The sequence below is a fragment of the Eschscholzia californica genome, unplaced genomic scaffold, assembly GCF_041429995.1.
Source record: "Eschscholzia californica isolate CP2 unplaced genomic scaffold, dmEscCali1.0.p SCAF_6, whole genome shotgun sequence".
Lineage (NCBI taxonomy): Eukaryota > Viridiplantae > Streptophyta > Magnoliopsida > Ranunculales > Papaveraceae > Eschscholzia > Eschscholzia californica.
In genome coordinates, this window is record NW_028238483.1 from 22,908,962 (window position 1) to 22,936,190 (window position 27,229).

Here is a 27,229-nt window from a genome sequence, read left to right on the forward strand (position 1 = left end):
GAACGACAAATCTTCATTTTTATAAACATCTATTGACCGAGAATTTTTCATCGTTAAGATAACCGATTGGTCAAAATTTCGCATCACTGACAAAAATAAAGAAAACAATTTAGCTTAGGAGTATGGATTTTGTTAAAAATCATCAGATCTTCGTGTAACATTCATATACGAGCAAATGATTCTTGTGACGCCCCGTGTTTCGAGACACGGTTTGCCCGGCAGTTTATAAAAGAAACTAAGTCTCAGTCTCGCTTAAACAGAGTTTCTAAAATAAACCAAAGCCAACACACTTATCTCTGTTATCAAACAAATAAAATGAAGCAGCGGAAATCTAATAAGAAATCATAGTTTTTGAAAACGAACTAAAAGTCAAAAAGACGAGACTAAATTTCGGCAGAGTTTCCTCTGTAAATTGAGTCTATAAAACCTGTAAAACCTGCCAAAACATACATATATACATGCACATAAACCCATATCACGACAAAACAAACTACAAACCCCAAACATCTCGCACCTACTATATACTACAGTGATACATATATATTCTTCGTTCTGATAATATACATAACTTCAAAATATACAAAAACAAATCGATCTCACATCACCAGTTGCTCACAAGCAAGATTAGATCGATCTGGAACTATAGTACCTGAACAAAAACAAATGAAGGAGTGAGATAACTCGAAAGTTAGCTCAGTAGGATACCTAGACATCCTACCCGCACCACACATCAACATTTTAATAAAACAATAGTTTAGGTGATACAATAGTACAAATAGATATTATGCACATCAAGCAAGGCAATACAGCAAGATAATTCTTCTAGCTTACCAAGATCATGACTGAATACGCCCTCAGTCGGGGTCACCTACTATTCGGCTAGGAAGAACCGTTAGGCCTTTGTTAGTACGTAGGCAGGCGGCGCCTTATCGAACAGTTGACTACTGCAGTGTACACATGGATCCACGTAATACCCCGGTAAGAGCTTCCGTAACTCTCCCTTCGTCATCATCGCCCATCGGGCTAACTTGTGATCTCAATACGCATCGAATAATAAATCCCACTCAAACAACGATACGCTTAGAATATGCTATGACTTACCCAGACGACTATAAGAGTATCGTCGTGAAGTAGAGCCATATACCCACGGCGATACAATTATCTCGTCTTGAGGCGCGTCCTACCTCCGGCCAGATCTGACGCTCCCTCGCAAGGTAACTCATTAACCATTCGAAGAATACCCAAACATATGCATGAACCTATAATAATATTAAATGATCTGAGTGACTCCCAAAGCTACAAGAACAGAGCTCTCCTAACAGGTAACATCCACCAAAGGAGAAGAGCGTTCTCGCATCTCAAGGTAGGGTAAACCCTGTTTAAAGCCAAGCTTTTACAAGTTTCCACTTTCAGGGATTAAGTATTTTCTTATTACGAAAACTCGGGTAAGCACCCTATTTCATTTCGGTGAAAATGTTGTAAGTATCAATCACATATCATACAGAATTCAAACCACAAACACCAGTGGCTTAGCAGAATAAATAAACAAACATGGCACTGGTCAGTCCCCTAATCACTCCAAGGGTCGGAATACCCCAACTCCCAATCTCTCTCGGACCCCATTCCGGGTAAACAAGAATGGTCGTTACCAAACGGCTGGCCACACGCACCGAGTGTAACCCTTAACATGAATTCATGGCTAATCCATAACAGAAATATAAACAAGGGGACCAACCAATGCCCGACGTCAAACAATCAATACACGTAACACAGATCAAGCGATTCCGCCTCCATGTTATACACGCAGCTCAAGCGATTCCGCCACCACGTGTTTACAATTCACACAAAACGATCACACAGATCAAGCGATTCCGCCTCCATGTGATTATTTTTCAGAAAAACCAATTTGTTTTTAAAAGATAAACATCCATAACACACAACACACCACATACATTCCCACCATAGCATATTATGTCATAATTTTAACTAAAGAACGGAAAAGAAAAAGAAAAAGATAAAAACTAAATATATATATAAAATGGTGTAACGGGGAATACCCGTGCTCCAAGTAAGATTCATAGGATCCTACCTCAGATGTAGTACACTTCCGGTTCGTTGTCGTCCACCTGAGATTCGGACTCCTCGGGTCTCTCTTCTAAGTAGTATTCGCTTCCTGCTGAAAGTACAAGGAACAAGACGGTCAATTGACAGTCAGAAAACTGTCTGAGGAGATCTTGCAAACTAAGAAGACAATATATCTGAAGAACCCATAAACGATATAACATTCATTACTTAGCTTGCGTCCTAAACCATTGGACGATTCCATAAAGTCTATTATGTGATTCCGAGGTCACAAGAGTCACCTTCACTCTGGCAACACGAATATCTTATTCACACCCTTAATATACAAATCCAACCTATATTAGGTTCCGTTATAAACCAAACTATTCCGAAGTTGTTCCTTGTAACGAAATCGACTATACCGAGTACTTTCGACCATTTAAAAACTTTCGTTGTCATACTCAATTAAGTTGAATCATATATCGCTTAAAGTATATTTATGCCCTTTAACATTTCTATCGGTTCTCTTTGCTAAAATCCGAATGAACCGTATCCAAAATGCATAAACACACAAAGTAGTCTTGATTGCGCACTGCGCACTCAAACAAACAATACTCTTTAGTCCTTAATCCGATTCAACTGATTCTTAAGTTTTCGGAAAGTTAACTTCACTCCTAGCATTTCATTCTCAGGTGTCTTTTCCTAATTACGACTAAAACATGCCGGAAAAACGTAAAAGATACGCAGCAGTGCATCAGTTTTACTGCTCGTATGCTGCATACTCTACCCATCATATCATCCTCATCCGAACTCCGAATAATCATTATAATATGTTTCTGGAATCGGAACGAGACGAGCTATAATATCTATGAAGACTCGAAATTCTTCCGAAGCCTTTAAGACTGTCTAAACACCCAAAAACAGTAGCAGTTTTGTTCTTAAACCTACTGTTTTTCATCAAGTCTTGACCTATTCATCCACTTGATTCTTCATACATAACTTCATAACTCTTTAAGTTAACTAACATCATAGAATCACACATAAAGGTAAGGAAATACCCTTAAAAATTCATTATACAACCATAGGGATCAAAATTCCTTACCTTGATTCCAATAAAATTGATTTAGATAGTTTCCTCTTGATTAGTCTCTTGTAATTCCTCTTCAATTCACCAAGTTCTTCAAATCATGAAGAAAACTCCATTAAAACTCAATTCAACATCATAGAGAGAGAAAATTAAGTTTCCATCAAAAACCTAAACAAAAAAGCTTAAGAACAACACTTACTTCTTGATTGAACTCAAAATTTCTCTTTAAAATTCACCCAAACTCTCAATCTTAATCAATTTCTTCCCTTGAGCTTAAGCCCTAATCTCAATCGGTTTAAGGAGAGAAAGAAAATCTGATTTTTTGGTTTACAACTTATCCACTCGAATTTACAGTTTAGTCCCTCAATTTCTATCAACTTGCAAAGCAGCCCCTAAATATTTCCTGGTCGCAGAAAACATCCTAAATTCTGCACCAGTTGTTTATTTAGTCCTTGTCCTAACTTTCTCTAAACTTCAAATGGCCCTTCGCCTAACCTTAGTCTTATATTTTCTGAATCGAAAGCACGGGACGTTACAATTCTTGGTAGTTGGATTCGTGAATGACAACCTTCGTCAATGAAACTTTTTAAATATCAAATTCCTCCATAAGTGGAGTATTATCAATGTCAAACCAAACGAACTGTTCGTTTTGGTTTCCTCCCAAGTCCCAGATCTGTTTGGGAGGATTTTGACGAAGGGGAAACTCTTTCACCAAAACTAAAAAATAAGGAGAGGATGAAGAAAAAAGAGAAAACGACAGAAGAAGATAAAAAAGAAGAAGAAGAGAAAAAAAAAATGAGGAGGGAAGAACAAGAAAATACTAGAATATTTGAAAGGAGGGGTTAATGGGAAAGAATTGGCCAACTGTTAAAGTTAACTGAAATTGACTAACATAAAAGTTAAAAAAGTATTTATATTAAAAGTTGGTCATCTTGAAGGGATCATTTTGGTGAATTGGTCATCGTTAGGGAGCAAAATAGAATAATCTCTTTTTTTTTTTGTTTCCATTTCATGATTTCACCAAAAAAGAAAAAAAAAATACTTTTTAGTTACCCTTTCCAAAACCAATAACCATATCCTCCAATTTTTTCCTCTTTCTTATCCCAAAGTTACCCCAAACACGCGCTGACAGCTGACTCCTCATTTCTTCCTACTATTTTTTAGACCTAAATCTTTAAGATAACTCTCATCCTAAATAAAGAAGCTAATAAGATTTTTAGGAAATCAATCCAACAAATCTTCCTCATATTTAAAGACACCTTTCCTTTCTTCAATCTTCCAATTTCAATCCCTTTCTTCAAAACCCTAGTAAGAACTTCATGTCTACAAACTCTCCGCCGCCCGGCGACGCCCTTAACTCCCCTGATTTCAGTGGCCGAACCGGTGGTGATGACGTCAATGAAAACTCCGGAGGTGGAATTAACGGCGGCAAATGTAAGAACAATAGTTTCATGCTTTTCGGTGTTCGAATCACTCAAGGTTCCAATCCGAATCCGATTCGAAAGAGTGTCAGTCTGAGTAATCTTTCTCAGTATAAAAAACTTCATGAATCAAATCATGATGTTGTTGCCGCCGGTTACGCCTCTGATGATGTTGTTCATAAATCCACCGGAACCCGTGATCGGAAAAGAGGTAAATTTCAGATCTCTCTCTCTCTCTCTGTATTTATGTGTCAAATTGTATTGATTTAGGGTTTTGTATTGGTTAATTAGGGACACCATGGACGGAAGAAGAACATCGATTATTCTTACTAGGGTTACAGAAAGTGGGTAAAGGAGATTGGAGAGGAATTTCTAGAAATTTCGTGAAGACAAGAACACCTACCCAAGTAGCAAGTCATGCTCAGAAGTATTTTATCAGACGTACTAATCTCAATCGAAGACGACGAAGGTCTAGTCTTTTCGATATGACAACAGAAGAAGAAAATCTTCAAAAACTCCAAGCAGATCCACAGTCAAATTCCAGTTCGGGAATGATTTTACCAGTTAATGGAATTTCAATTGAGCCATTATCTGATCAAACAAAAACTCATATGAAGGTAATTAATTCAATTCCTCTGTTTCCGGTTCCACCATCAACAAAGATGAATGATCTTAACTTGAATTCAAAATCATCAGAATCGTTCAATCTTGTTACTTCATTGGATCATGATCACAAACCAAAACAACAACAACAAACAACATCGTCGTCATCATCAACAGTAATAAACTCTGGTTTTCAGGTTAAGAATAGTTTAACTAATGGAGGAGGAGGTGATATTGATCTGAATAATGTTATTAGGGTTTCTTAAAGATCATTAGATTGATTGATGCTAAAGATTTAACAAGTGAACAAGAGAGAGAGATTGGGTTGAAGTTTATTACTCAGTTTATTTATGACTCTTCTCTTTGAAACAGAGTAGGAAATATATTCTATATGGAAGTCATTTTTCGCGAGGGGGAAGAATAGATAGAAGTGTATTCTATCAAATTTTCTAAAAATATATTAGTATAATTGTGAGTTTTAATGGACACACACTTTTTGTTCTTTATTTGAATGATTCATTACATTTAGGACATCTATTATATTAGAGCACGAAATAAAAAAAATATAACCTCTATGAAACATCTTAACTTAATATGACGTCGATACATCAAGTTGATGGAACAAATAAGCTTGTAGCGACTATGGAAAAAAAATGTGATCTCTTTCGATAAAAATCGAATGCTATGAAAAACATAAGGCAAATTGCATTCTTTTTTAATCGGATGTAAAAAATGAATACGCAAAGAGATGCACATACAACTGAGCCAGAACTCATGTATTTTCTTTTTGAAAGCAACTAAAAAAATTGCAACCACAGGATCAAAACTAGTCTATTTATTTGTTGGCAATTATATAGCCATAGTTGAGGAAGGGGGAGAAAGATTAAATAATCATAGCTAGGAGAGAATGGAATTTGATTATGTCAAACAAAAGTGAGAGGGGTGCTCGATGGGCCATTATTATTTCAGGAAAATGTCTTTATCAAGATATCTCTTCACTTCCTATTTATAACTTTTACCTAACTTTTGAAATTTCTCATGAGAAGAAGGCCAGAACCCTCTCTCTCTCTTTTCTCCACTTTCTGCCTCTCTTGGATTTCCAGAGAAAAACATGAAAGACGAAGGAAGCAGAAACGAGACAGACCGGTCATGTTCTGTGTTTACTCGTCACACCTGCATAGATCACGATCTTCATCCTTCTACATTTATCGAATTTCACCACCCAAATCCACAAAGAATCAAGAAAGCGAACCAATAGATCGTTTTGAGTTTTGATTATGTGGTTTGGGTTATAAAGTTCATAAGAATGGCATCGAGTTCATTTGAGCAAATGATAGAGCTAAATTTTAAATGATAGAGCTAAATTTAAGAATCCTTTTTTTTTCCTATGTACAAGGATTGATCATGTTCTTTTTCGAAGAATTTTGTATTACAATAATTCCATTTTGTGAAGATCACAGATAAGAAGTTTCATCCTTGGTGTTCTGTCACATTCACAATAGACTATCTCATATGAAGTTTATGTGTGAAAGTTGTTCCCTTTAAAGGTGGAAGTGATTGGATATCTTTTTGCACTTTCTACAAGCCTGAACTTGAACTTGACAATTAGAGAAAAAAAAAGCAAAAAAAAAAAAAAAATTGAACTGAAGAGGAACCACAGAAAGCTTAGGTAGCTTGTTTTTGAACCTAAACTGGACGGAGCACTTGCCTTTAGCTTTATATTTTACAGATTGGGTGCATAAAGAGTAACAAGACTAGTTTTCCTGTGCTCCGCATTCAGAAATAAAAATCATGGAGATGAGTCAAAGGGTCTTCCTAAAATAAACTTATAAAATACGATTAGATGACTTAGTTAATTAGTCATTCGCTAACTTTTGGCAATGTTTTTGCAGCACTTTTCGGTAACGCTCCATTTGCAATTTCTGCAACATATTTGGGCCACTTAAGGTGATAATTTTTTGCACTTAATTCGTCTCAATGGTGTTCTCGATGATGTTGGTGCTGGCAACTGCTAGCAAAACGACACCAAAACTTCGCACAAGACAATCATATCAGAATTTAGTGCAGAGATGTCGTTGCAAGTGCCCCAAAGAGTGTCATGGCCGAGAAGCCAAAATGTCCTGCAAAGCATCTCAAAAACTCAAAAAACCATAGAACATTCATGCGTGCGTGCGTGCACACACACACACACACACACACAGTCAAAACACTATTATTACTTGGAATGCTTTTTCCATTGAACAGGGTATGATTAAAAATACAAAGTTCAATAATTGAGTTAAAACTAGAAAAAAACAGAAACGATGAAAGTCCACCGTTGTGTCTTTTCAAGACATAATAATGATTTCTAAGAAAGAAATCATTATTATGAACTGCTAACGGCTGTGGTTGCCACTCCTGCTCCTCTTTGGTTCTCTGCACTAATAAAAGAATCCTCTTCCACAACTCACAACGGTTACGTTACAGAAAGACACTCTTTTCTCATACAAGCTTCATTTGTTTATAATAAAGTTGATTTTGTTCATCGAATGTATACAAGTTCCACAACCATGCCATTCAAATGTACCTATATATGTTGGTTGCAATTGATAACTACACTTCAGGATTTCAATAAAAATGAAAAAGATGAATTTAGGACCATTTCTTTATAGGCAAAAAATGGAAGTGGGATTACCTTGTAAGTGTAGAACCACAGCCACTGATGCAAGAGATGGTAAGACAGTTAGCTGGAGCAAATTTTTGTGTGGAGAAGAAGATTCTTGGTAACTATATATGAGAAAGGATGTCTCTAAGACCCCCACTTTCAACTTGTAATAGGAGTATAGGACCTTTCCTGCAACTATTCTTCACAATTAATTTGATTTCTTCTTCTTCTGGGCCCAACTAGGTCCGTATATTGCTAAGTGTGTGCGACCAAACCGTCTATCAGCGACCTGCAATAATTTATTACATGGTTTGTTAGGAGTTCTCGTTCTAGTTTTTTTTTATCATATCGTGGGCATTTAGAATTTATATTGGTTATCCTATAAAATGGAGGTGAGATAAATACTACCTTCACAAGACATCCACAGGTATCCGACATTTCAGTTCTGAGAGGATACTCCACAACCTAGCACCACAAAGATTAACATAACAAAATCATCTTTGAAGATCTAAAGATATAAGTAATTTCATCAGAGTAGAGTATGGAACATACGATGAAAGTATCTTCTCCAATTAAAGCTGACTCTGAGATTTGACTCATTAAAACGCTATAATCTACTGCTGTGTAGGGAGGTGTGACACTAATGTAATCAAATGTACCATTTTTACCTGCACAAAACCAAATATTTTCTCGCTTCAACATATGAAAAGAGAAACTCGTCAAGATAACTAGAGAACATACTGAAGAGTGAAGATATATAGAGTCAATAATCAACAAGATATCGGTACATTTGTTTCTTTTCAGATTTGGAGAATTTTCTGAGGAAAATATAACATTTCCTTCACCCACATACTTTCTTCAGCAGAGATAGTTTAGATATAGACTAAAGCTAGAGAGTAGAGTTGGACCATGATTTCCTTCTATTCCATTTATCGGGTTTTTTGAGAAAATAAGGTACAACCTTGAGATCTCTTGAAGTGCTTCCACAGTAACATTTGTAGTCAGGCAAATCTACTCGAGGAGAGGCAAGTGACGATAGGAAGGCACCTGGACTCCATTATTTCATGGCCAAGAACTTCCATGGTTACCTAGGAAATCTAATGGGAGACCAACGAGTGATTCTACACTGAAGTTCATGGACAAGTACACAAATTCTTATTCGACAAACAAAATTAACTTTATTTTATCAATTATGAAGGGCAAAGGTGGAATGTATAAATTCAAACATGACATCTCTAGTGAAATATAAAGGGACCAGATATAGAAAACTCCAAGTGATTGACTCCAACAAGAACAAGGTAGATTAGATAAAGAGCAAAACAAATTAATAGGTTAACCATGCATTATATTCACAGTAACAAATGCAAATAGTACCTTCAATCTACCGACGTGCAGTAAGAAGTATATTCTAAACAAAAGAATAGATAAGGTCATCCACATACCAACAAATTGCTCAGCTCGTTCCAAGAAACTTTCGACCCGGATTGTGTGAATAACTGAAGCATCAAGAAAGCCAGTCCATTCTAAATTGGGTCTCAAAACTTCAGACACAACCCAAGGATCCATCTCAACAAAGTGCACCTGAATCATAAAAGATACAAGAGATTATGTATTCCTTAAGCTTTGTTGGTTAAACAAGATATTAAACAAGTAACTAATGGTACCTCGGAACATCCCCTGCTGATAGCTTCAATCCCAACAGATCCTGTTCCGCTATACAAGTCTAACCAACGACCTGGCCTTAAAGAAACAGGACACCCACCAGCTACCTATAGGAAGATGGCTAAACTTTCTTCAACTACGAGTTCAGACTTCAGATACAATCAACGAAACTTTCCGTAAAACTAGTAACTCTTTTTATATCATTATTTCAGAAGCAATTCTAACGATCATGAAATTATAAGAAACCATAATACCTGCAAAATATCAAAGGCTGCTCCTTTGACAACTTCCATCATTGGTCTTACATCCATTCCTTTAGGTGAAAGTAACTTCATTCGTCGAGCCTTTCCTGCTAGAACCTTCAATAGGAACAAAATTGAGAAGCACAAATTTCATTAACAATACTAAATGAAGAACTTACAGTTTCATCATCCCGAATGTGTTCTAAGCTGCTAAACAATAGCTTGTAACTCCGAACTTTCCAATTAAAAGTTCGTTTCATTAATTATTATAATGATTGCAAAAGTCACTCCAAAAACCCTTCATTTCATCCATTCTTACCTTCATTTTTCCAATCAAATGTTCTTACTTGTTTTTCATACACACAATATTGCCCAAGAATAACCAAATTGTAAGGTTTATAAATCAAAGATTGCTACTTTTCTGGTAAATGGTTCCATAATCGAAGATTGAGAAGTTTTATACCTGAAGTAACTTATGAGTAGTTCGAGGTGGCTTTGGATCCTCAGTTGGAACCCTAGTCCTCCCTCTTTTTTCAGTCTTGTCAGTTTTCTTTCTTCCCCTTGTCTGTACTTGAATTAAAACCCAAATTTGACAAAACAAAGACACTATTTCTTGAGTGTGAAAAACAAAGAAACAAATTTGGGGGAGAAAGAGGAAATTGATAGAGTCACCTTGGAATAGGTTTGAGCTAAGTAGTCATCGTGGTCATATCCGTATCTTTCTCGTAATACTTTCTTCTCTTCACTCGACAAGTCATTGCTCGCACCTGAAACCCCACTCATTTAGTAACCTATGTATAGAGAGAGAAAGAGAGAGAGAGAGATGTTACTAGTAGAAGAAGAGCAGATGATGATGGAGGAACGTCGATGCTTCAGTACTGATGAAGGCGGCGGATTCAGACAAGTCGAATTGAAGCTCTTCTGACGATTATCGGAGAGATGATGAGAGAAAGATGTATGAAAGAATGAAGGAGTGAGAGATGAAATCGCCATTTTCAACTCCCTGATTAACTAGTAATAAGCTTTGCTTGTATGAGATGAAATTGTTTCAGGGGAAAGAGGAGGTTATCCGTCCGGTTCTCTATTCAGATTGCAATTTGTGAACAAATCAGTATATCTACTATTCGGAAGTCGGAACTAACTAACTTATCCGGTTCCGGTTCTTTTTGGGTCTTGGAAAATCGGAACCAAAGGTTTCAAACTATCGACCCCTCAAACAAAACATTCTAAACTACCAACCCTAAAGCCCGTCATCAAATTACTTTATTCATACCTTAAATAAAATCTAAGTTCAATAAATTATGGATTCCACTTCTGTCGGGAATCGAACTTGAGACCTCTAAGATTTCAGAGTTTATGTCAACGCTATCAACCACTTGGAGCAACTAAGTGCTGACTACAGGGACGGAACTAGAACTTTTGTTTGGGAGGGGCCGAACCATTCTAGTCATTGACACTTTTGAGAAATTAATCATTCAAAATTACCACCTAAAAATATCTAATAAGTTATAAAGATTAAACACTAATACAAAAATGACACAGGAGTACAAAATCAAAATGGAACACGAAGCTAATTCAAATGTCCAAAATCATCTATGATGGATTCTAGGCTAAACTTTTGAACAATTTTTGTTTTCAATGTACAAAAACAAAGAATTTATAAGAAAATTATCATTCATTTTGTTGCATAGCCTTGTTTTAACTATGTGCATAGATGAGAAAGCGTTGCACTAGAAATAGGAAGAATTAGCACAAGCTCAATTAGAAGATGAAAGTCTTTCTGCTACGTCAACATTTTTTCTCTTAAAATTTTGATCGATTGTAGAAGATTTCCTAAACTGTAAATTAACAAATGTCATACGTACGAATGCTACACGTACAATAAAAGGTAAGAAAAATAAATAGACTAATAAAATAAACTAACTTTTTTCACTTTTGAATCGTTCTTAATGATTCGATTACTCTTTCTAGCTGTTTGAATCTTTATACTTAATTATAACAATTATTTTATAACATAGTGTAGATGTTACAATAAAAGTAACAAAACTAGAATTTAGGACCATTATAGGCGGGTAGAAATGAAAGTATAACATCATATCACTCATTAGGCGGGATAGCAAGGTTGGAATTGTTGGCGGTGGTAATTAGAATAGGTCAGTTTGTGGTGGGTAACACTTAAAATTAGAATTGGTTCTTGGGTTGGTTATTGTTTAAAGGGGGCCACTATACTTTAAAAGGTCAAAATATGGAGCCCTTACTACTTAATAAGTGGAGAAAGACAAAGGGCCAGGGCCACTCCTGGCCCTATAGTAGATACGTCCCTGGTTGACTATGTCAATACTTTTAAGCATCACTACTGCTGGTAACAAAATTAGAGCTTTTAATCATTAAATTCATGCACTAGGTTAACAACTTTTAGAATTATTTAGACACTACCGAGAATTTAAAATCTTCAGATCGGAAAGGTCAGACACATAGTGGAAGAAAGAAGATCAGTGGAGAGACCCAAAGGAAGAGAGTAATTAAGGTTGAAGGATATGAAGAAAGAAAATGAAGTTAACTACCAAGGAAATTCTTTTAACCATTGAATCAAGACATTAAGATCGGGTATAAAAGTGACCATTAATACAATAATACTATTGTTTATAAGAGGTGGCACACATGGTCACTTCTCATAGTGTAATTGACATATTGAGGAAAAATAACATTCCCCTAATTTTTAACTAACAGAAGTGTTTGTTAGGGTGACAGAGAAGGACAATATAGGGGGTAAATAGCGAATTAATTATATCTGAGGGTCATTTCGGAATTCACGCAAATACGAAAGAAGTAGCAGCAAAAACAGCAGATCCGAACACTATTACAACTTACACCACCACTCTGTCTCTCTCATCTTCATCTTCATCTTCTCATGGCCTTCTTCTCTTCCTACTCCGGCAATAACCGGCGTACTGGTGGTGGTGGTGGTGGATGGACCAATTCAATTCTACCCACCTCATTCACCAAATCAAAATTAACTCGTAAATCACGCAGACGAACTTCTCTGGTAGATTTCATTTTCTCAAATTTCTTCTATATAGGACTATCGATCTCTTTCATTTTCTTCTTAGTTATTGTTTTTCGTTACGGTATCCCAAACCCTTTATCTTCTCACTCTAAATTTAGAACAAATTATTCTCTCTCTAGAAATCGAAAACCCATTTACAGAAAACCCATTTTATCATCTAATGGAAGTAGTGATTTTCAATCTTCTGCTGTTGTTGACATTACAACTAAAGATCTTTATGATAAGATCGAGTTCTTAGATGTTGATGGTGGACCTTGGAAACAAGGGTGGAGGGTTAATTATAAAGGGGATGAATGGGATTCTGAGAAATTGAAGATCTTTGTTGTTCCTCATTCACATAATGATCCGGGTTGGAAATTGACTGTTGAAGAGTATTATGAACAACAATCTCGACATATATTGGATACTATCATTGATTCTCTTTCTAAGGTGAAAACTTTATCCTAATTTGGTTTATATCATTTCTTTATGCTGAATTTGGGATTTGTTAATCTGAGGGTAGTGTATTCGTTTGGTCTCTGTGGTGATATTTCTTAGTTTGGAAGTACCCTTTTTGGCCTTCATGGTGTTTTTTCCTTAAACTCTTTTTATTCAGAATATTTACTCTTCCAGCTCAGGTTCCTTGTTGTGGAAAATAAGAAATGGGTATGTATATATATATATATATATGCTGAGAGAGAGAGAGAGATTCCGTGGGCGACCCACGATGGTAGGGGATATGTATAGAGAATGGCTAGGTTGCATGGGAGCTACTGGTTCGGTGGCGGGAAAAATTGGTAGAGGGGAGGGGTCCTTCCTTCTAATTGTTTGGAAAGTCATGTCGACAATAGACTTAGGGTGGGGAACTTCGGTTTCTTCTTCAATGATGTCTATAATTAAATGTTTGTAGTAACTTTGTTGTTTGAACTGAAACTTGTAGGACATTCGTCGTAAGTTTATATGGGAAGAGATGTCATATCTGGAGCGATGGTGGAGAGATGCATCGCCGGCAAAAAGGGAGTCTTTTACCAATTTAGTTAAAAATGGGCAGTTGGAAATTGTTGGAGGTGGTTGGGTGATGAATGACGAGGTAAACTACCTGCTTTATATATAGTTGTAAATTCTACTTAAGGTTTATGTTAGGATAACTTGATCTTACGCTTCACACGTATATTCTCTTCAAAGACCTTGCACATCTGTCTATTTCAAGAAATGGGGGTTTTTGTAGTGTTTCTGTCTTATCGCTATCAATAAACTTACCGTCACTTTCCTTGTTAATCTGTTTTCCCTTTTTCTCTTTTTTTTGCAGGCTAATTCACATTACTTTGCCATCATCGAGCAGGTATAGTAGTATAGTAGACAACTGTTCCTTCTCATTTTACAGCTTTATTTGGTTTTGCTGTCTCTTAAGTATTAAATTTTCTTTATCATTCAATAAAATCACATACCAAAAGCCATGCATTTTTTTGTGTGATCTTACTCATTGTTGAGCTAGTAGAAAGCTTTTCTGTTGCCTTTGTACCACTAGTTAGAAAGTCTGAATTATCAAGGTGAATGTCTATTTAAAGTTGTGCACTGATGTTTGTACATTTCGTGTATCAGATTACAGAGGGAAATATGTGGTTAAATGAAACTATTGGGGTTGTTCCAAAAAATGCTTGGGCAATTGATCCCTTCGGTTACTCGTCTACCATGGCATATCTACTCCGACGTATGGGTTTCGAGAACATGCTTATCCAAAGAACCCACTATGAACTAAAGAAGGAGCTAGCTCTGCAAAAGAATTTGGAGTTCATATGGCGACAGACATGGGATGCTGACGAAACGACTGACATTTTTGTTCATATGATGCCTTTTTATTCTTATGATATTCCACATACATGTGGGCCTGAGCCTGCAATTTGTTGTGAGTTCGACTTTGCTCGAATGAGGGGTTTTATTTATGAGCTTTGCCCTTGGGGACAACATCCAGTTGAGACAGACCAGGACAATGTGAAGGAAAGAGCTCTCAAACTATTAGATCAGTATAAGAAGAAGTCAACTCTATATAGGACAAACACTCTACTCGTTCCACTAGGGGACGATTTTCGGTACATCAGTATAGACGAAGCAGAAGCTCAGTTTAGAAATTACCAAATGTTATTTGATTTTATCAACTCAAACCCGGATCTAAATGCTGAAGCAAAGTTTGGTACTCTTGAGGATTACTTCACAACCCTTCGTGAGGAATCTGAAAGAATAAATTATTCTCGTCCTGGTGAGGTAGGTTCAGGCGAGGTTGGGGGTTTTCCTTCTCTATCAGGTGATTTCTTTACCTATGCTGATAGACAACAGGACTACTGGAGTGGGTACTATGTTTCTAGGCCTTTCTTCAAAGCAGTCGATAGAGTATTGGAACAAACACTCCGTGCATCAGAAATGATGCTCGCTTTAGTTTTAGGTTATTGCCAGAGATCATCGTGTGAAAAGTTCCCAACTAGTTTCTCCTATAAGTTAACAGCAGCGAAGAGGAATTTAGCCCTTTTTCAGCATCATGATGGTGTAACAGGTACTGCTAAAGATCATGTAGTCGAGGATTACGGAACAAGAATGCATGCGTCTCTTCAAGATCTGCAAGTTTTCATGTCAAAATCTGTCGAGTTTCTACTGGGCATCCGCCACGAGAAATTGGAACAGAATCCCTCAACTTATGAGCCACAGCAGGTAAGGTCAAGATATGATGTTCAACCAGTGCATAGATCAATAAATGCTCCAAAAGGAAGTGCTAATTCAGTGATTCTCTTTAATCCTTCAGAGCAAACAAGAGATGAGATAGTGATGGTCATTGTTAACAAGCCAGATTTTTCAGTTATAGATTCGAATTGGTCTTGTGTTAAAAGTCAGGTTGCTCCTGAATGGCAGCATGATAATGGAAATATATTTACCGGCAGGCATCGACTTTACTGGCAAGCTTCTGTTCCTGCTCTGGGGTTGCAAACTTATTATGTTGCCAATGGGTTTGTCGGATGCGAAAGAGCCCAACCAGTGAAACTTAAGTTTATCACGGACCTGAACCCACTTCCATGCCCAAGCCCATATCCTTGCTCAAGACTGGAAGGGAACACGGCAGAAATTAGGAATAGGCGTCAAACTCTAACCTTCGATACCAAGCTTGGGTTGTTGCAGAAAGTGAGCAGGAATGGTATTGAAACCCTTATTGGAGAAGAGATCAGCATGTACTCTAGTGAAGGAAGTGGTGCATACCTATTTAAACCCACTGGTGATGCTCGGCCGATAACTCAAGCTGGTGGGCAGATGGTGATATCAGAGGGTCCTTTGGTGCAAGAGTTTTACTCTTACCCGAAGACGGAGTGGCATCAGTCCCCTGTTTCTCATAGCACCCGTATCTATAACGGAGAAAATTCTGTTCAAGAGCTTCTCATTGAGAAAGAATATCATGTAGAACTTGTGGGCCATAACTTCAATGACAGAGAATTGATAACTAGATTCAAGACAGATGTTGATAGCGGACGAGTTTTCTATACTGATTTGAATGGCTTTCAGATAAGTCGGAGAGAGACATACGATAAGATCCCTCTGCAAGGAAATTACTACCCAATGCCATCTCTTGCTTTTTTGCAGGGCTCAAATGGCCATCGATTTTCAGTCCACTCCCGGCAGTCATTAGGTGTGGCAAGCCTTAAAAATGGTTGGTTGGAGATTATGTTGGATCGACGATTAGTGAGAGATGACGGGCGTGGGCTTGGACAAGGAGTAATGGATAACCGGCCCATGAAAGTAATTTTCCACATACTTACAGAATCAAACATCTCTACTTCGGACCCTGTTTCAACCCCGGTACCTCTCAACCCCTCTCTTCTCTCTCACCGTGTAGGAGCCCACTTGAACTACCCAATCCGTGCATTCATATCGAAGAAATCGCAGGAAACAACCGTGCAACCTCCACCGCGGTCGTTTTCTCCTTTAGCAACTTCCTTACCATGTGACATGCATATTGTTAGCTTCAAGGTTCCTCATCCCATGAAATATTATCAGAAACCAGTTGAAGACCCCAGATACGTTTTAATTCTTCAAAGATGGAAATGGGATTCTGCTTATTGTCGAAAAGGAGAGTCGACCAAATGCACAAGAGTAGCCGACGAGCCTATGAATTTGTTCAGCATTTTCAAGAATCTCACTGCCTCGAATGCAAGAGCAACTTCCTTAAATCTCTTACATGACGACACGGAGATGCTTGGGTATTTAGAGCAGTCGGAAGATCTTACAAACGAAGGACATGTAGTCATATCCCCCATGGAAATACAAGCTTATAAACTAGAGTTGAAGCCGCACCGGTGATTCCAGAGTACTCATTCACTTTTTCAGTGTAAACTTTTCTTCTATATATAGACTGAGATTAGAACCGTTTTCCAGCCTTCATCTCTTATACGCATTTATCCCCCCCGACCCCTAAACCCTAAAATGGATACATGAACAGGTGTTTCAGACTGTGAAGAGAAACCAGTCAGTCCTAAAAGGGTATATTTCGTGCAACATTTTTGCCGAGTTAAAGCTGTAATAAATCTGGGATGGTTGCAGTTGTTGGACCAGTAATTTGCGGCCACGGAGCGATGAAAAAGTACTTGTCTATTACTCAAGAACTTAAAGAAGATGGATTGTTGCTCTTTATCCTTCCTTCTCAGTCTCTGTCGGCTGGAAATGCTGAACTACATGCATCTGCTAGAAACTAGGTCATAAAGTTATTAACTTGTTCTAGCACCAAAATACACCCATACGGCAAGGAACTGGATGTAATAGACACATAAGTATCATTCTCAAATGTCTTGTTCTATCTCATCTTTTAGTCGAGATGCTATGAGAATGATTCAGTACTCTGACTCCAGGTATTTGGTTTTAATCATGTTGTAAGAAAATTTTGATCGATCATTTCGAAGTCATTCCAATGTTCAAGCATTTATATTCCTTCAACTTGGTTTTTCCTGACTTTGGGAAGCTAAACAATTAGTCTGAGTTCAATTAATAGAGGAAGAGCGGATGTGTTTCATGAAGCTTTTGACCTGTTCACCACTGCAGCACTATTGAGCCCTAGAAGCTATCCACGCCCAAGGCCAGCATCCATCACCACTGCTGGTGGCCATAGGTTTTGGCCAACTAATCAGCTTTCATTCTTCTCAGAACCCATCTGTACATCTTTCCCTGTACAAACTTTCAAGGATTCAAACTACAGTAAAGGTGTGGTAGGGTAGGACTGGGGAAAAAGTTTGAAAATCTAAAACCTGTCATGGCCACTCGAGTCTGTAGAGCTCACGAACACCTGAAACCTGGAGATGGGTTCCATCCGACTGGCTTGATGAAATAAAAAACGTTTGAAAGTGGTAACATCCCGTCCAATTCAAGTCGGTTAGTTTTGTGTGAGACATCTGATCACTAATTAGTAGAATTATACTACACATTTTTATGCAATTAATGAGTAGAACTACATTGTAACCTAAAGTGAGATAGACAGACTAAAAAAATTAAGTTGATTGTAAAAAAAAAAAAGAGCTCTAAATTGAACTAATTTTAGATTGAAGATGCACCATATTTATCCAATCACTTTCTAAATATTAAAGTAGGTTGTTTGGACTTCTCGCTCTCGAATAATCTTGGAACTTTTTAACCAAAAAAGTGACAGACATAAAGTTCTTCAGCAACCGCTACTACAGACCTTCCATGTCAGTGCTCAGGTGGCAGGTTTCTTTCAAGTCCACATTTTTGTTGATTTACTCAAGGTCTCGCTCGTACATATGTAGAGATTCGACATGATTGGTCAAAGTTAATCAATATTTGGATCAACATGCAGTTTTTAAACATGATTCTAATCTAGTCGCTGCTGAAACGTGTATAAAACTAGATATAATCTAAAAAAAAGTAGGAACATCTGGAATTATTCGAAATTCGGAAGGAGAGGTGCTAAAGGCAGCCACGGCAAGGATAGAGAAACAAACCATTTTCCTTTATGAACTCCAAAGAGGTGAATTGGGCCCATGAATATGGAATTAGTAATATTGGAGCCGGGTTAGACTCCTCTAATATCAGGGTTCTTTTTGTGAGGCCCAATCCTAAGGTGTCGTTGAAGGCGAGGCGGGTGTGGAAACGAGTGAAGAGATTAAGAGACCAATTTGACACTTGTGTGGTTAAACACGTATATCGAGACGAATCAAGCAGCCGACTTCTTATCGAAGATGAAGTTAAGTGATGGGGAGACGCATCTGGACATCAGGAATTTGCCGGAAGGGTTGAACCATATTCTGAGTTTGGGTACGAGAGGAACGCTGCGAATGAGAAAAAGGTGGGGGTGATATCATTTGTAATTAGTTTATTTTGCTTTTCTGTTCATTTTAGGCTTTATTTCTTGTAATGCTTCCGGTTTACCCCGTTTATCAATTTCAAAAAGAAAATTAAGAACATCTGTCCCTTTTATATAAAGTTTAATAATAACAATTATACAAGTACCTCCTTGGTGACTCCATCCTAATAACATAAGGGACATTTTGATCTTTCCACTTAAGAGAAAGATCAAAATGCCTTTTATCTATTCACCACGTAGACAAGGAGGTCACTTAGAGAGTCATCAAAGATGTACTTTTATTATTTGTTATTTTCTCAATTAGCCTAATTAAGAGTACAATTCCGTTTTTTTAACGGAAGTGCTACACAACCCAGCAAATTCAACAGCTGGACCACAAAATAAACGGTCCAGATTCTATCTAAATTCGTATTTTCTAAGTGCGGTCCAGTTGTACTTATCAACCAAGTGGGTTGAATTTGCTGGATTATCTAGCATTTGCGTTTTTTAATTAAGACTTCAGGGAAAAAGTTACACTAATTTAATTTAATTAAGAGTAGAATTTTAATTCCCAATACCCCACCCGTCAACCACATTAGTTAACGTAATTAGTGTTGTAATTAAATAGATCTCATGGCTACAACTAAAATACATGGGGTGAACGAAGTTAGCATAATAAGTTTAATGAGAAGGTATGGCTACAACTAAAATACATGGGGTGAACGAAGTTAGCATAATAAGTTTAATGAGAAGGTGACGACTTTTAACTTTTCAAGTAGGTAATAGATCTTGTCAACAAAAAAAAAGTAGGTAATAGATCCGAGGGCGCGTCTATAGGCGCCTCTTTAAACTGCTTTAGGGGCCTCCCTCTATAGGCGCATCCCTCAGACAACATTATTTTCCTTAGGCGCCTCCAAGCGCCCCTCCAAAACCTTGACCGGTTGACTTAAGTCTGGTTGCCCTATCGCCCTTGCCCTAATCTCTTCATTCTCTACACCAGCGCCTCTCATCACGACTCCTCTATCTCTCTCTCTAGGGCACGATTTCTTCTTCATCTCACTCAAATTTCATGGGGGAAATTCTTGTTAGGTTGTGAACTTCTTCTCTTCTTCACTCATTCCTGCTCGAAATCTCTCTAATTTGGCGTACCAAATCCTTCAAAGAACTCCATCTATCTTTAAGGTAACACTTAAGAAATCTTCCTCATTTTTTATGTGTTTCGTTTTAGTGTGGTAATGGTAGTTATTATGATGAATGATGGGTTAATTTCGATCTATTATTGAGTAGTTTTACTTAGTTTTCACTGTGAAAAAGTCCGATGAACATCTGATACCAGTCGGACTCGTACCAGTCCGAACTGGTTCGACCTAGACAGTACGAACTGGTTCGACCTAGACAGTCCGAGTAATTTCGACCTAGACAGTCCAAATCAATTATACCTAGACAGTACCAAACAATTCGACCTAGACAGTAAACTATTAGATTAATGAGATTGATTTGTCTTTGGGCGTGTTAATTGATTATGGTTTTTTTGGTTTCATTTCTTGGTATTGTTAAAATTGTCAGTGAAATGGGTAACAAGTAAACTATTGATTACGGAGATTGATTTGTGTTTTTGGGTTTGGAAATTGATTGATAAAATTGTTAAATAGAAATGTCTTCTTCTGTTTGTATTGATTTCGTAATAGCTCGTCTTAATTTTATCATGGCTGAACGTGTGCATCCTACCGGGAGTGTTAGGGCTCGTAGAGTTCAAAGTCGAATGGCGGTCGATGAAACCCAAGAACCAGTTGATGCAGATCCTTCAGACCCTTATTCAGGGGGTCCGTCTGATCGATCCTTGTTGAAAGGATTCAAGAAACACATAGCATTCCAAATATGGAATAACCCGGTAAGTGTGGTGTGGAATTAACTTTGTGATTAAATATTCTTGTTATGTTTGATTTATTTTTATTTTCAGGAGAGAGCGTTGCTGAAACTACACAATCACTCTCCTGCTGTTCTTACTGGGTCTCTTTCGGTCCAAGAAATTTATGATGAAAAGAAAACACAAATATGGGACTTGGATCGGGAGTGCTCTTTTGTTCAAGAATTGGTTAAGAGCACCGGACTGGCTCACATTGCCAAGTACTCGTACCAGAAGTTGGATCGGATTATAATTTCTGCATTTGTTGAGAGGTGGTACGAGGATACAAACAGTTTCCATATGCCGTTTGGAGAGATGACGATCACACTAGACGATGTAAATCGTATTTGTTCACTTCCGATTGAAGGTCGTGTGGTCGTTGTAGAAGAAGAGGATGAAACAGAAGACTTAAATTTGGTTTCTTGGTATCTAGGAGTTGAGTACGAGGTTGCCGAAGAAGAAATGGGTTCCTCGAGAAGTATCCGGTTGAGATGGTTGAGAGAAAACCTCAGCGGTTCGAAAGACGATGACACTGAAGAAAGAAAGATCTGTTGTGCACGAGGATACTTACTACATTTGTTAGGGTCAACACTGTTCGCTGATAAAAGTGGTTCCAAGGTCCCAGTTATTTTCCTACAGTACTTGAGGCACCTGGATGAGATTCCTAAATTCTCTTGGGGTACCGCTGTGCTTGCCTTTCTTTATAGGCAACTTGGGTTAGCCTCGACAAATGGTGCTCATCAGATGGCAGGTTACCTGACACTTTTGCAGGTAATACTTGATTTATATTGATTATTTATAAATTTGTTTAGTTTTAGTTAAAATATTCATGTCTAAGACATTACTTTTTTTTTGTAGGCTTGGATAGATGATCATTTTAATCTTGGTTTATCCGTTCCGAACCATTCATATGTGGCTAGCCCTAACATTCCCCGTATGCATAAATGGGAGGAGCACATTATGAAAGGAACCCAAAAGAGTGCATTATACAACCTCCGGGAGCAGTTAGACGATCTAACGGAGAGAGATGTAAGTATATTTAAATCTTCTTTTATTTTATTTTCCTTTTTTGTTCATATCTTTCATATTTATATGTATCATGTAGGTGATTTGGGATCCATATCGGCCCATGGAGTCCGTAGATGTAATAGATACACCCGAGTACTCATACTACACGGGATGTCTTGTGGTTAACGACATCGCCGAGTCGTATAACCCAGATAGGGCTTTAAGGCAATTGGGGTTGGTTCAGACAATTCCTAAGGCGCCGATTAGACCGAAGAAGGTATTGAAGAAAGGTGAAGTAAAAAATTACGGTAATACTACTTGGTATTGGAAGCGTTGGGAGGATCACCTACTCCACCCCGAAGATAGATCAAGAATTTGTCACCTGGCTCAATGGGAATCCGTACCCAATTATTTAGAGTGGTTCACCAAAGTCTCGCACCCCAGGGTCCAAAATACTCGTTTTCGAAAATCTGGTGAAAAACAATACTTGGGATCAGTGACATACTTTGTAAGTTTTTTACCAAATGTTCTTATATTATCTTCTTCGACTATCATGAGTTTGATTTTTTCCATGTGTGTCTGTTTTCAGTTGGATGGAGCGAAGAGGTGCCTTGCGGCACTAAATCGGACCGACTATACAACAGTTCGTGAAACTCTAGAGATGGTCATCGCTCAACAACCGCTTCCCGATATTCCAACATCCTCTCAAGCTGAACCCTCTCAAGCTGAACCCTCTCATCCTTCCCAGCTAGTGGACGGACCTAGAAGGAAACCCGTTGTAAAAAAGAGGCCAAGAAAAAATGCATGAGAACGGGTAGATATGGAAAAAAAACACTTTGGATATTGAATCCTTTTGAATGTTATGAATCTTTTTTGAATGTTATGAAACTTTTTGGATATTATTAATGTAGATGTGATGAACTCGTTCGGTTCGTTTTATTTGTCTTTAAAAGTAGTTTTATATGTTACAACCAAATGTCTTATTTTCTGCCGCACATGAATTGACATTTGCGAGATTTAAGAAACTATTGTACTAGGCAATATTCTATATCAATATTATCCACCACTTAAACTACCAAATGTTGTTAAGATTGATTTGGTTCCTACCCATACAGGTTAAGATTTAGACAAGTCAAACTTAAAAAAAAAATTAAAAAATGTGTGCAATGACAAGGGTATTTCGGACAGGACAAACCGTCCAGTGAGACAAGGTCCCGGAGGTCGTCGTAGTCCGAACTTAGACCCGGGGCTAAAATTTAGTCCCGGATTAACCCATCCGTCCGCAAACGGACAGGACAGTCCGTCCAGTGAGACAAGGTCCCGGAGGTCGTCGCAGTCCGAACTCAGACCCGGGGCTTAAATTTAGTCCCGGATTAACCCATCCGTCCTCAAACGGACAGGACGGTCCGTCCAGTGAGACAAGGTCCCGGAGGTCGTCGCAGTCCGAACTCAGACTCGGGGCTTAAATTTAGTCCCGGATTAACCCATCCGTCCTCAAACGGACAGGACGGTCCGTCCAGTGAGACAAGGTCCCGGAGGTCGTCGCAGTCCGAACTTAGACCCGGGGCTTAAATTTAGTCCCGGATTAACCCATCCGTCCTCAAACGGACAGGACAGTCCGTCCAGAGAGACAAGGTCCCTGTGGTCGTCGTCCGAACTTAGACCCGGGGCTTAAATTTAGTCCCGGATTAACCCATCCGTCTCCAAACGGACAGGACAGTCCGTCCAGTAAGTTTTTCTCTTTTCTCTCTTCTCTCTCTCTCTGTTAGTTATATCAAAAATTACTTTAAATTACTCTAGTATAATTAAAATTAAACCTCAAAACAATATTACTTTAAGTTACTCTAATATAATCTCAAAAATTTCTAATTAAAATTTTTTACTTCAAAACAATCTCATATATGTTTTTCAATCATCAAGATTAACTACGAACTCTGAAGGTTCATTTGACTCGCTACGTGGAGGGTAGAACGCGCCTTCGTTGTCAATTCTGTCTCCAACAAGATCGAACCAACCTCGGGCCTCATTAGTTGCATATCTCTGCCATTGTAACGCAAGTGGAGGAAGTATAGCATTTCTCCCAAGTTTAATAGAAACAAAATGACCGTCGTTGACATACCCAATGCATATCATTTCATAATTTTGAGACAAGTTACCTGACTGTGAAACTGGGGGACCATTACGCAAGGGTAAGAAAGTTGTTGAACCTGCTAAAGTGAGATGAACCAATACACAGTTGTAATGAGTGGAGACGACATAATTAGTATAAGGGTGACTGTAGTACCAATCTCTGTCAACACCTGGATCAAAGTTGTTAGTTGCCGCTAAGGTGGAATAATAGTCATCATTAAACATCTTTTCCCAAAAATCCTTGTGATTATTAAGATCTTCGAGGGCGATCTTCCGAATCTCTTTCCAACCAGTACTTAGAGGAAAGCCAAGTCCTTGAGCTACGGCATGGTACCCACAATGACCATCGCCCGGCACGTCATTTATAGCATTTATAAATGGATAAATAATAACCGACATTTGATCTAAATAACAGTCTCCACTCCCTCGGGTAGCCCGAGTATTACGTGTACGTACGATGGGAGGTGATGGAAGATCTTCATCAATGCATTTGGCATATTAGAAAGCAGATAAGTTTCTTTTCGTTGATTTTGCGGCTTCCTTCTCTTTTTTGCTCATTTTGTTCTTCTTTGGAGCACCTTTAGTTATGGTCTTTTGTAATGGCTCAGACAAGTTGGTCGTAAGCGGCGAGACAACGTCCCTCAATCTTTCAAGTATTGCTTTCCTCTCAGGACCGGTCGACCTACCCCACAACATATGAAGTAGTTCCATTTCATGTGATGAGTCAAGATCATTGTACTCCTCCGGAATGGGATTAATTGATAATTGAGTCCATTGATGGTGAATGATATCTAATGGAAATACCTTTTGTTGTTTCATTAAATCAATCATCTCGTGTGCACAAGGAAGCCCATAAACAGATCGGAGAACACATCCACAATTTTTGACGTTAATGGTAATACCATCTGCACGGTGTATCTCATCTACCATTAGGTCTAAGGCAGCATGTGAAACATACCCTCTAAGATCTCTCATAAACTTGCTTTGGTGAGGACCCTTCACCTTTGTACGACTATACTCAAATGAAGCTTTGATCTCTCGAATAGCTATCTCGTTCATGGCATGTATAGATTCCCAACATGTAACATAGTTGCCTTCGGAGTTGCCTAAATGTTTTTTCAACTTTGCATGAGCCCCCTCGACACGATTGGTTGTATTATTACCCATATGCATCACCTGATTCGTCCATGCTGTGACAAATGTATCTTTAAGTATCAACCAAGTCTTCTGGACATAGGTTACATCGTTTAGATTTGACCGTGACCATGTCCTCACAAATTCTTCCACTGCTTGATTATAGTCAGATACGGTCTCTGCATACATAATCATGCGAAACATTGACATGAAATTTTTGAACTCTTTATGTTTGAAGTTACCTTTTACTTTTGCTACCACACACTTGTCAATATGCCACGTACACAACAATCGGTTGGCATGTGGAAATACTTCACCAATGGCATTAATGAGAGCAAGTTCACGGTCGGTTACAAACACTTTTGGCATTGAGTCAGGAGGAAACAATGTTCTCAGACGATTAAGAGCCCACGCGTATTGATTTGTCACCTCTCCATCCATAAAAACAAGCGCCGCTGTGAAAGTTTTCATAGTAGATGTAATCCCAACAATCTGAAGCAACGACTTCTTAAAACGGTTTGTTTTGTAGGTACAGTCAAGCATCAATACAGTATGGAAGCATTTCAATATGTTGATTGAGTCGGGGTGTGCCCAAAATAGGTTAGTGACTTCATCCGTCTCTTCATTTTTCGAGAAATGATAAACATAGTTGTTTTCCACTAACAACTTCATCAATTGTTGCATTGGACTTCTTCCTTCTTGATTCAAACTGCGTATCTTCGCCTTTGCATTGTATATGGTTTTCATTGTGGAAGTATTATCATTAAATGTGGCACGCACTTGTGAAAGTATATCACGCGGTTTTGTACCAATTTTCAATAACTTATCAACTAAATCTTGTTCTTTGCAACTCAACCTATTAGCATATGCATGACCAAGAAGACTTACAGCTAATTCGTGGTTATGAATTCCAGACACAACTTCCACCTTCCATGTATCACCATCACCCGGAATCCCTTTGAGATAGAATGGACAGTTGCACTTTTTTGTGCTAGTTTTCCTTTTCTTTTCAGGAGGAAGATTTGTTTTTGGAACCAAATCTTTCTTCATATGTGATCGATACTCACCGCTTCTTTCACATTTTAGATGTAACTTTGGTTTCTTCCCACCAACTCTATTTTGTGATTTGCCTATCAAAATCACGAAATTAAGCTTTATCCAATTTCCTTAGCCCATTCGACTAGCTTGTCTCGAGTTTCAAACACATCTTCGGTCACAAAGTGTTCACCAACATCAATACTAATTTTTTGCCCCTCTTTTGAATCTACGTTATCATTTGAGTGTACATTGTCACTTGAATCATTTGGTTTGCGGTTGTTCTCCTCCGTGGTTCGAGATGAGCCTTCGTTTAAAAAATATGGGAATGTACCCTCTACTTCCGCATGCCACTCGTCCTCCCTATGGGGACCTCCGAAATCCCAATGGTCTAAAGAACATGGTGAAAGACACGGACTTTTATTTAAATCAAAGACCTGAAACTCAATAAAGTGGGGAAATAAGAAATATTTAACTTCCGATTTGGATGATCCGAACCGTAACGGACTGGTTACACCGAAAGGTTTCGGTGGGGATGATCCGTTAAGTTTCGGACTGGTTAGGTCCGACCCGATCGAGCTTTCTCTGAAAAAAATAATGGACTTAAAAAACAAATTGGAAATTCATTAAACGGGTATAGAAAAGCTTATATACCTCTTTTTCGGTTAATCCATGCTCAGAAATAGGTGGTGAAGTCCCACTACATATATGCCCAAATTTTTTGGAGTTTCCTTCTTCAACCATGTTATTTTCAACTTTCAAGATGATTCCCACAATGTAGGATGATAAAGATGGTGGTCGGTGAAGGTACACGGAACACGTCGGTGCCGGAATATCAAGGGGTTGCCGGTGAGTCTCCCGGTGAAATCTTGGATGAGTTTTGTGATCCCTAGGTTTTTTTTTCCATATAAAAAAATAAGTT

General features: G+C 38.1%; 5 protein-coding genes and 1 long non-coding RNA gene across 10 annotated transcripts; 2 read left to right on the plus strand and 4 right to left on the minus strand.

Annotated features, from left to right (window-relative positions):
- Positions 1–388: 388 nt before the first annotated feature.
- On the minus strand, positions 389–3,451 carry LOC147532570 (uncharacterized). Of its 3 annotated transcripts, none has more exons than XR_015228216.1 (4): positions 3,348–3,451; positions 3,164–3,239; positions 2,090–2,176; positions 389–649 (listed from the first exon to the last, which is right to left on the minus strand). It is a non-coding gene; the product is annotated as an uncharacterized LOC147532570 (long non-coding RNA). The 3 variants fall into 3 exon arrangements; XR_015228217.1 differs by having other exon boundaries at positions 492–649; positions 2,090–2,173; positions 3,348–3,445; XR_015228218.1 differs by having other exon boundaries at positions 492–649; positions 3,164–3,258; positions 3,348–3,437.
- A 770-nt stretch (positions 3,452–4,221) lies between these two features.
- Positions 4,222–5,678, plus strand: LOC147532571 (transcription factor MYB1R1-like). The gene is made up of 2 exons (XM_086650659.1): positions 4,222–4,780; positions 4,861–5,678. The coding sequence occupies exons 1-2, from the start codon at positions 4,468–4,470 to the stop codon at positions 5,436–5,438; spliced, it is 891 nt and encodes a 296-aa protein (XP_086506785.1). The 5' UTR covers positions 4,222–4,467; the 3' UTR covers positions 5,439–5,678.
- A 1,138-nt stretch (positions 5,679–6,816) lies between these two features.
- LOC147532572 (methyltransferase) lies at positions 6,817–10,932 on the minus strand. 2 transcript variants are annotated; one of them, XM_086648304.1, is made up of 10 exons: positions 10,551–10,825; positions 10,393–10,487; positions 10,184–10,285; positions 9,733–9,837; positions 9,481–9,585; positions 9,259–9,397; positions 8,369–8,484; positions 8,225–8,281; positions 7,847–8,105; positions 6,817–7,292 (listed from the first exon to the last, which is right to left on the minus strand). In XM_086648304.1, exons 1-9 carry the CDS (start codon positions 10,711–10,713, stop codon positions 8,025–8,027), a joined length of 963 nt encoding a protein of 320 aa, XP_086504430.1. In that variant the 5' UTR covers positions 10,714–10,825; the 3' UTR covers positions 6,817–7,292; positions 7,847–8,024. The 2 variants fall into 2 exon arrangements, with proteins under 2 accessions (XP_086504430.1, XP_086504429.1); XM_086648303.1 differs by lacking the exon at positions 6,817–7,292 and adding an exon at positions 7,388–7,738 and having other exon boundaries at positions 10,551–10,932.
- A 1,581-nt stretch (positions 10,933–12,513) lies between these two features.
- Positions 12,514–17,734, plus strand: GMII (golgi alpha-mannosidase II). Of its 2 annotated transcripts, XM_086646206.1 has the most exons (5): positions 12,537–13,216; positions 13,707–13,856; positions 14,076–14,108; positions 14,369–17,132; positions 17,244–17,734. In XM_086646206.1, the coding sequence occupies exons 1-4, from the start codon at positions 12,632–12,634 to the stop codon at positions 17,102–17,104; spliced, it is 3,504 nt and encodes a 1,167-aa protein (XP_086502332.1). In that variant the 5' UTR covers positions 12,537–12,631; the 3' UTR covers positions 17,105–17,132; positions 17,244–17,734. The 2 variants fall into 2 exon arrangements, with proteins under 2 accessions (XP_086502331.1, XP_086502332.1); XM_086646205.1 differs by having other exon boundaries at positions 12,514–13,216; positions 14,369–17,734.
- A 6,182-nt stretch (positions 17,735–23,916) lies between these two features.
- On the minus strand, positions 23,917–24,537 carry LOC147532574 (uncharacterized). The gene has a single exon (XM_086649972.1). The coding sequence runs from the start codon at positions 24,535–24,537 to the stop codon at positions 23,917–23,919; it is 621 nt and encodes a 206-aa protein (XP_086506098.1).
- Positions 24,538–24,636: 99 nt separating this feature from the next.
- LOC147532575 (PKS-NRPS hybrid synthetase cheA-like) lies at positions 24,637–26,322 on the minus strand. Its single transcript, XM_086649973.1, has one exon. It carries the CDS (start codon positions 26,320–26,322, stop codon positions 24,637–24,639), a length of 1,686 nt encoding a protein of 561 aa, XP_086506099.1.
- Positions 26,323–27,229: the final 907 nt, after the last annotated feature.